General features: G+C 37.6%; 1 protein-coding gene across 3 annotated transcripts in view; it reads right to left on the bottom strand.

Annotated features, from left to right (window-relative positions):
• Positions 1-443: 443 nt before the first annotated feature.
• SPOPL (speckle type BTB/POZ protein like) overlaps positions 444-10,112 on the bottom strand; it is a 60,377-nt gene continuing 50,708 nt past the window's right edge. For all 3 annotated transcript variants that reach the window (XM_077829420.1, XM_077829419.1, XM_077829421.1), the window contains 3 exons: positions 6,385-6,527; positions 6,230-6,283; positions 444-4,748 (listed from right to left, as the gene is read on the bottom strand). In XM_077829420.1, coding sequence (XP_077685546.1) covers positions 4,604-4,748; positions 6,230-6,283; positions 6,385-6,527 — 342 coding nt within the window. In that variant the 3' untranslated portion in view covers positions 444-4,603. The remainder of the gene's footprint in view (positions 4,749-6,229; positions 6,284-6,384; positions 6,528-10,112) is intronic.

Here is a 10,112-nt window from a genome sequence, read left to right as displayed (position 1 = left end):
GTCTCGTACTATTCTTTTAAGGTCTTGGTTCTGTGGTGGAAATGGAAGACACACAAGGGTATTTTATAGAGCCTCCACTATCCCCTCATTTTTAAACCAAAGGATTTTAGCTTGGATACCTCCCCCAGTGATCACCACTTTGGAGGTATTGCATGGGGAGAAGTTGGTCTCTCAGGTAGGCAGGTATCAAAATATTTAGAGGGTTATAGGTCAAAACATTTAAACACCAGCCTGAAGACTAATCAAAAGCCAGTGAAGGTTGTGGAACAAGTTTGCAATATGCTCTCTATTGGAAAAGCCACCAACAACATTCTACACCATTTTAAATTTCTTAATTGTCTTATGTATATATGTCTATTAAAATACTCTTATCTCAAGAGAAGAAGCATAGGTAACTACAGTGAGTTCCAAATCCAAAAGAAAATACAACTTGCACAGAAGAATTCTGTATAAGTAACAACTTTATTGTAACTTGATGTGCTGAAATGCAAAAAATATTTTCAGCAACAAGATACAAAAAGTATTTCACCATTAACATCAGCTGATAAAAATGCTGGATGGTTTGATGCAAGTGTTCACATATCTGAATTCTCTTAATCATTTCCACTTCAAAACAGGTCTAAATCATTTCATTTGTTTCATTTCTAAAATAGGACTCATTTATGTTAAGCCTTCTTTTTTGAAGTCTCAAAAACCAGGATTAGCTAGGTTACAGAGAATGATGAAGTCTACCAATGCAGACACTTAAAAAAATGAATTCCCCTTCCAAACTAAGTCCATTTACTGCAAACAAAAGCCAAGTTGTGAGACTAATTAAAATAGACTATAAACTACACACCTACCGTGAGATTAATGCCATTTGAGAGAAAAGTTAATAGTGAATTTTAGTGTAAATTAAAATTAAGAATATTTAATTTGGGCAAACTAGATTTTAACGTTAGTTTTGATAGCCATTAGTTGTATCTCAGCTTGCACTCTAGTATCTTCTATAACAGTAGTCTCATTCCATGAGGGTGGATTATTCTATGAGGGTAGGTGGTACGTAAGCCTTACACTGTCCCTAAACACAGTGGTGAGTTTCACTCTAAATATTTAAATCACTATGAGAATCAAATACTTGAAGTGTAAGACCCAAATCACCCTAGATAACTTAAACCTTCCTTTGTGTTTGCAATTTCCACATTTAAGAAATCACAAACAAAACAAAACAAAAAAATCAGTCTGTAATCATACAACCAGTATTATATTTTTGCAGGAGACCATTATCTAATACACAAGTCTGTAAACCTTGTTAAAAGTTTTAATATTTATTATCCAGACAGTAATCTGAATTTAAGAACCAAATAAGAACCAAGCAAAACATGGTGGAGTTCAAATCAGTATTCCATAACTTGTATCTACCTCAACTCTAGTTATTTTTGTACCAAACAGCATTCTCCTTAAGAGCTTGTAAAATACCTTTTTAAAAGATTTAATATCCTATTAATCTTGTATTCATTGCAAAGGTATACTAGAAAAGGCACGCTGTGTTCATACTTCAGAATGCAGTAAATGGACTATAAAACAAGGATTTTTTTAAAACTTCATTCAAAACACCTCCCCAGAAAAGGTCCAAATGGAAAAATGATGTAATCAGCTCTACCATCATTCCAACAGTGAACTGAGTGCTTATTTTTAGAAAGTCATTTAAAAAAAAAAAGCACCACACAAAATCGCAGATACATACACACGCAGGGTTCTCCCTAAAAAAGTTTGAAAGTGGTAGCTATTGTATATTTAAGAGACTAGTGTTAGAAAGCAAAAACAAGACACCGTTACACTTTGTGCTCCAAATCCTTTAAACAGACTAAATTTTCAGGATTTCTGTATACTGGCCCGGAAAAACTGTACTTTTATACTAGAGAGAGTTTTACATCTGCTGAACTTAAAACTGGTCATTGTGTTTTTAAAGGACACACTCTTGAGATGTGGGGAATAAAAACAAGGGGCTGAATCTAAAGGAGAAAATTGTTCTGACCAGCTATTTATTTGGGTGAGAACACTGCATGTGGTTCAACCAAGAATGAGAAGGTGAATAATTAGTGCACACTGAAGAATACAGCAATTGTTTTACCTTTTTCTTAAGAGCTGACAAACTTAAAATTATACATAATAAATCAAATACAAGCAGATCAATTGTTGTGATTTTCCATTACTGTACATGGTGTGCACTGCCTTACTGGAAAAATGGATATTTCTACAAATGTAGATATACTTACAGCACAGTGTTTGACATTTTTTGGTACAAAGTGTGCCATTAAGCTTTTTAAAAAAATCTTCAGAACAAAATCCTTAAGCTTTGCATTAGATAGCTGTATGTATGATAGCTGTATGTAATTTAGAACAAGCTGAACTGGACAATCATAATTACAGTATTAAACATTCAAGTCACTTTGTATATTAGAGCTGCAAGTTTCAACAATGAGCTTGTTCATGATGAGTACGAATATATTAGTTCTAATTTGTAATACACACTGCAGCAAAAATGTCACTATTTTGGAGGGAACAAGGATCCTTATAAACCCTATTATGAAGAATGCTTACAAAATCTTAATTTAGATGAATATTTAAATAAAAAAAAGGTAAATTGCTCCATAAATAGAGTCAGGTAAGATGCCCCCTGTACCGTTCAGATACTTGTCTAAGAAGATTTTATATTTAAGCCACATTAAGATTTAGTTCAAACACAGTGTGTGCAAGCATTTGGAGGTTTGTTTTTTAAAAACTGGACTGGGCACTTATTTCTGCTTGGTCTATGCTAAAGGTTTACTTGGTAACAAAATATAAAAGCATATATACTTTACCCTCCTAAAACTTCATTAGCATTAATTCTGAGAAATCTTAAAGAACTTAGGAAGGAGATATCTTTTCAGAAGGTAAATCTTAAATTTCATTTTTCATGTAAGTCTATAGGCAAACTGAAGTCTTTATCTTAATATGTTTATAAATTACAGTGAGATCTCCTCTCATTTCCCACTGTTAAATGCAACCTTGCCAAACAAAAAATATAGCATATTACCACCCTTACAGTAAATTCAATGTTATAACTCAGGAAACATTTAGAATGTGCACTACTGCAGATTTCCCCCGCAACTGTAAACAAAGCTATCAAACACTGAAAATGTTGGTATTAAAGCTAAAGTTCATATAATAAAGAACTGGCCCATGATAAGCACTTTACAAACGTTTCATCCTTTTCACATTATGCAGAATTTCAATACCATCCACAATGCTAGTACAACAACTGAAATGCTAGAAAAAGCAAGTCTATGCTTGCAAATACCATCTGACATTTCAGGTACCTATTCTTCCTACTATATGTTACTTCCACTGGTATGAATGGAAATTGTGCACACATGTTGAGTGGAGAACAGACCCTCTTCCAAAGTTTTGTTTCGTCATTCACATGCCTTTCTCAAAAATGTGAAAATATTCAACATAGAACATGAGAGCTTACAATAGTCACGTTCAATTAAGTCTTCAAAGACATGCTTTTCTTGTTCGTAATAAGAAAACTAAATCCCATGTGGCTGTGGGCATCTTAAAATGTATTTAAAAAGTTACGCCACAATTACCGGTACCTCATTAATTCATCAAAAGCAAAATATATATGTACCACACAACATACAAAAGTTACGCATTAAAAGTGCATAATCAGAATCCATTTGGCCCATTTCTTAAATTTACATTTGGTCATTCTATGCATCCTTTACTTTTCTATGTAACCATACATGTGGGATATAAATAATTTTTCTTCAAATACAATACTATTCTTTCTTCACAGAAAAATCTTTAACCTCTCACCCTATTCTCCATTAAATGTAAACTAGTGATGGACCATGAAGAAACACAGGCAAAAGGTTTATTATGTGTTTCTTTTTTAACGTTCGTTGGACAGCTTTGACATACACACAATAGGCATTACAAACTATATTGAAAATACATTTTTGGGCCAAACCATTGCATATTTGCCCCCACAATGAAAAATAAATTATGTTCAAAGCAGTATATTGCCATTAATAGCCTGTTGGCATCCTCTGAAAGTAAACTGGTTCTCCCTATGTATTGTACTTGGATTGGGGGCACATTATGTGCCTCCAGTTCAAGTCCTTTTAAAGAGAGTCTAGTTGAAACCTTCCAGTTAGCACAGAACCAAACTATAATCTTCATTTTTTTTTTTTTTTTTTTTGAAAATAATGGAAGATCCCTTTCAAAAGTTAATCTTCAGTTATCAGCTTTACTGCATTATGGAGCTAGTGCAATCCTGCATAGCCTAGTCAGAAAGACAAGGCACAATAAAAAAAAAAATCAAGATACATTAGACTATATGGACTACAGAGTCATTGAAGATAATTTAAGGCCTTTCAGTGAATTAGAGAGCAATCAGTCTAATTTAAAGCTGAGGATTAAACCATAAATTATCCAACTGAAAAGCAAACAATAGGCTTTTTCAGCTTCTGTTCTGTGGACAAGGATAACGAAAATTCTTGTTATGGTTTGTGAAAACACCTCTGGACATGGAGGAGTAGAGTCATTTCAGTTTCTCTAAAGTTCATGGAAGATTTCATGACTGCTTTAGTCGTTTGCGTGGAATGCCAAACTGTGGACACTGTGCAGATGCTAATGCTCGAAAGGCCTCTGCCACTAAGTGAGGATGAGAGTGGATCATGGACTTCCAGCCTGCTGTTTCCATTATGTCTGTTGCTTGGCTGAAAACAAAAGGTTTAAGAATAATCACAGTTAAAATTATTTATGTCCATATAATGCTGAATCCTCTAAAAGCTGAAGCCGGAAAATACTTAGAATGATTTGACATGTGGAAAATTGTATTTGAGTATAGTTGTATGTTATTTGTAACCAACACTGTATTCGCTTATACTTTAGTGAAACTACAGATTAACTGGAAGAAATATATTTAGCATTGTTCTGTAGCTGAAATTTTCCCCAGAGTGAAATGATCTATGCTATGCCTTCAGCCAAGACTATACACTAATTGTGTGGCAGTCTGTAAGAAGAGTATCAACATATTTTATATGCCAGTTATAAATCTTCACTACTGAGCTCACTGACACTGTGGCAGTACATGCTGTATCCTGGGAGACATATGGATATGAAAACCTTTTGTTGCAGGTGAGTAAAGGAAAGGTACCCTAAGAAACTGTTCAGAAGTTCCAGCTCCCCTGTGCACACTTTGGGAGAACGCAAGAATTGTCAGGCCAGGCCAACTCTCTCCTCAAGACGCACTTCAGTTACAACACTTACAGAAAAGCAGGCAACCATAGAGAGCTAGGTTGTACAACAGCAGAGGATAGCTGATTTTTAAATCTTTGTTTTTAAAAGTTAAAATGATTTGGAACAGTCAAACTATGTACCAGCTAACCTAGCTAACTGTGTGATCTTATCTATCTAGATTCTTATACGGATGCCCAGCACTGGAAATATGTTTGTCACCTTATTTCTACCTCCCCTTCCTGCTTGTCTCGCTTATTTGCTGCCTCTTCTTTCATATTAGAATGAGAACTCTGTCTGCCTGTGTATGTGCACAGTGTCTAATACAAGAGAGTCCTGATCCTGGCTGGAGCCTTTGTACATTGTCATAATACAAAATAGTAGCCCCACTCCCCACATCTATGTTCCAGCCAGCCGTAGTTGCTCTCTGTTCCATCTGCTCTGGAGTAGGGCCTCTTACTTTGCTGCAGCCTTCATGGGCACAAAGAGAAACTTGGCAGGTTTATATATAAAGGGAGGAAAAGATGCATTTGCACAGTTTGCTGCTGCTCTCTCACTGCTCCCCGCAGCAGCAAACTGTACTGAAGTGAGTAAGTAAAAGCTAATGTTGGCTGCTGTTGTCATCTTCTGGCAGAGGACAGACTAGCCTCAGCTCTTCTCCTTTGTGGAAGGGAAAATAAAGTGGGGGAAGAACTGTGGGGAAGTATCTCCCAGAAAGCAAGGCTTCTGTTGCAGCAGCTTTACTTCACTTGCAATCAGCAATTGTCTCAATCATGAGAGAATGAAGGTGGCATTGACATTTACAAAGGATGCCTTCCACTGCTAAACAGACTATAACAGGTTTGTCTTTACTCCCATGGAAGTCAAAGCAGAGTGTTGCTCTCTTGTATTAGTGGGTAAATTGGGATATACTCTTGTGTAGGAAAAAGTAACTTTAAACTTTGTGAATCATTTTACTTACTTGCTATTCCAGTTTTTCCCATCTTTACACCCAAGTTGTCTAAGAACACTGCACCTATGACAGGGGAAGTTATACAAAAACATTTAGAAGGAAAGGATATTTAAGTACAGATATTTAAGGCATTATTTCAAGTGTAATAAAGGAACATTACTTGCCTGTTAATAAAATCTATTGCTTGTGCTTTCAACTGTTCTGCGCTGTGCAAATCTGCGAGGATAAGAATGTCAGCAACATTTTCTACTGAGAGGTTACTACAGAGTGCCTCCTCACACATGACCTTCAGCCGTTCCAGTGCATACTAATGAAAGAAAAAACTATACTAATCATTCTTCACACTTATTCTTTCTGCTGTAATCTGTAAAGTACAACAAATCTAAAACACAATTTGCCCCACTCCTGTGACGTGCTTAGCACCATTCCTGATGATTGACTAGTGTTCCTCACAGGAGAGGCTTATTAAAACTGCTACCTTAAAATTAATTTATTCCCCCCCTCCCCCTGCACTAACGAAGAAAAGCTGAAGAGAAGCCATAAATAATATTATTATTTAAATATTAGGATTATAGGAACTGCAATATCAGATCAGACCAATGGCTCAATAATCCAGTAAAATATTTCACAGTGTCCAGTCTCAGAAATTTCAGATAAAAGTGCAAGAAGCCTCAGAGGAAAATTATATAAAATTCCACTGGAGGGGAAGGTTCTTCCTAACCCTTGCCAGTGATTTGCTTATTCTCTAGCTAGAACATCCATAATTGCATTATTAGACATAACTCTTTTAAACTCCTCCTAACCTCTTATTGCCACAATATACCATTGAAGGTAAATTCCAAAGGTATACATGAGTCCCCAAAAAACCCTGGTCAGTTATAAATTTGTTGTATTTCATTATATATGTTCAATAATTCTTGTACAAAGAAAAAGGGTGAATAAGGAGTACCTAATTTCCCCATTGAAAGCTTTTTTTCTATACCTTTATAATATCACCCACTCTTTCAGGGAGAAACTGATAGGTATTATGTAAATAAAGTATCACAATCTGTCCTTAATTTAAAGAATCCCAAACTTGAGTCACATAATACAGCATTTTTTCCATGCCTCAAATCATTTAGTTTTCCCATCTCTGCACCTCTCATATATCTGCTATATTATTTAGATAGGGTGACCAGAAGTGAACCCAGCAATCTAGGTAAAGGTATGCTATTGATATGTAAAGGAATCATTTTGTGTATTCTCTTTCGTACAGTATACATCTTAACAGTTTACTTTTTGACCACTGCTGAACATTGAGCAGGTTTTCATTAAGCTGTACATAACACCACCCAGATCTTTTTTCTGTGTGGTTACTTACTTTAGAATCCATCATTTGTAAAAGTAATTCCAAAGTTTCCATGACAAATTTAGAAAGAATTGCTGCACAAAATAGCGAAGCTGCCACATGTATTTGTTACTTTTTATTTGCATTTTATTTATATTAATATTTATCTGCACAAAGGAAAACTCTACCACTTTATTTTATTTTAGATGTATTGTTGTACTGTTTTCTAGGGTGCTTCTATTTGGATTATATAAGTAAAAGCCAGTTATGATAAAGCCATCCCTAGCAGACAAGACAGAAGTTTAATAGAGTTGCTTTTGTAACATTGCAGAACTACTTTTTCAGACTATTATTATTCATTCATGAGAAAGGCAGAGCAAGCAGCCTTTGGCAGTTTCTAGTTATTACATTCTCTGTATTTAGCAATCATGCCTTGGATAAAAGTCTTCATTCATACAGAAACACTACTTCTCCAGTTCTCTCCACTCTTGAGTGCCTTTTACATCTGTCTCAGACTCAATGAGATCTTGAAGATGAGGCACTGTCAGAGAGAGGTATGAGGAGAGAACTAAACTACTGCATCATCAAAGCCTGGATAGCACTAATCCAATAGTTCAGAAGGAATAAAGTTTTTGACAAATTTAGCCACAAAGGGGCAAATCAGTGCTGTGTGTATGTTAAAGAAGGTGCTAGGGTTGATCATGGGAGCTACAAACCTTACTTCAGTACCAGAAAAATTACTTCAAAATATAATTTCAGGTTACTATAATAAACAAACCAGTACAGATTCCATAAGAAAAAATCTGCTTCTCTAACCTAGTAGGAGTCTCTATGCAAAGTCAACTAAACAGTTGGAGAAGGACCTGGTAACACAGCTACACTATTGGGCATGATATCAGATAAAATGTAGACAAGTCTAAGGTAATGCACCTTGAAAGGAACAAAGCGAACAGTTCACATATGGCTGGCTTTTAAATTATTTATACCCACTTAGAAGAAGATAACTAAGCTCTGGTCTACACTATGGGGTTAGGTTGAATTTAGCCATGTTAGGTCGATTTTAAAATGAATGCGTCTACACAACCAACCCTGTTCCGTCGACCTAAAGGGCTCTTAAAATCAACTTCTGTACTCCTCCCTGGCGAGAAGAGTAGAGCCAAAATCAACCTTGCTGGGTCAGATTTGGGGTAGTGCAGATGCAATTGGACAGTATTGGCCTCCGGAAGCTATCCCAGAGTGCTCCAATGTGACTGCTCTGGACAGCACTTTGAACTCCAATGCACTAGCCAGGTACAGAGTAAAAGACCCGGGAAATTTTGAATTTCATTTCCTATTTGGTCAGCGTGGAGAGCTCAGCAGCACAGGTGACCATGCAGTCCCCCCAGAATCACAAATGAGCTTCAGCATGGACCGAAAGGGAGACACTGCTTCTGATTGCTGTATGGGGAGAAGAATCTGTGCAGGCCAAACTCCAATCAAAAAGGAGAAATGCTAATATATATGCCAAAATCGCACAGGGCATGGTGGAGAGAGGCTACAACAGGGACACACAGCAGTGCCGCGTGAAAGTTTAGGAGCTCAGGCAAGCCTACCAAAAGACAAAGGAGGCAAATGGTCGCTCCGGGTCAGGGCCACATACATGCCGCTTCTATGATCAGCTGCATGGCATTCTAGGAGGGAGACCCTAGCACTACCCCACCACTGTCCGTGGACACCTGCAAGGGGGGAGTCTCACACAACAGGGAGGAGGATTTTGTGGATGAGGAAGAGGAGAATGCGCAGCAGGCAAGTGGTGAATCCGTTCTCCCCAGCAGCCAGGACCTTTTCATCACCTGGAGCCAATACCCTCCCAAGGCGGGATCCCCGCCCAGAAGCCGGAGAAGGCAGCTCAGGTGAGTGCACATTTGTAACTTCAGTACAGGGTTTAAAAGCAATATGTTTGCTGTTTAATGTTTGATTTGCCCTGAAGAACTGGGATGCATTCGGGGCCAGTACAGCTACTGGAAAAGTCTGTTAACGTGTCTGGGGATGGAGCGGGAATCCTCCAGGGACATCTCCATGAAGCTCTCCTGGAGGTACTCTGAAAGCCTTTGCAGAAGGTTCCCTGGGAGGACTGCTTTATTTCGTCCTCCACGGTAGGACACTTTACCACTCCAAGCCAGTAGCAAGCAGTCTGGAATCATGGCAGCACAAAGCATGGCAGCGAATGGTCCTGGGTTTTGGTTGCATTCAAGCGACATTCGGTCTTTATCTTTCTGTGTTAGCCTCGGGAGAGTGATATCATTCATGGTCACCTGGTTGAAATAGGGGAATTTTTGTAAGGGAACAATAAAAGGACCCCGTTGTTGCTGGGTTGTTTGCACTTGACCAAAAGGGATCATCCTAGAGAACAGCCATGTGGTGGGGTGGGGGGAGGTGTGTGCTGCACATCCACACAAAAACCGCAGCCCCTCCTTTTAAAATGTGAAACCCAACCGGCATTGCTTGCTATGGGAAAGGATGGTGCTGCAGTTTGAAACCATTCCCACATGTTATGAAGACGGAAGAAGTCAACCCCGGGTACCA

Source organism: Eretmochelys imbricata, chromosome 11 (genome assembly GCF_965152235.1).
Source record: "Eretmochelys imbricata isolate rEreImb1 chromosome 11, rEreImb1.hap1, whole genome shotgun sequence".
In the NCBI taxonomy this organism is placed as follows: Eukaryota; Metazoa; Chordata; order Testudines; family Cheloniidae; genus Eretmochelys; species Eretmochelys imbricata.
Note: the sequence above shows the minus strand (reverse complement) of the source record. Positions and strands in the feature narration are given on the sequence as shown.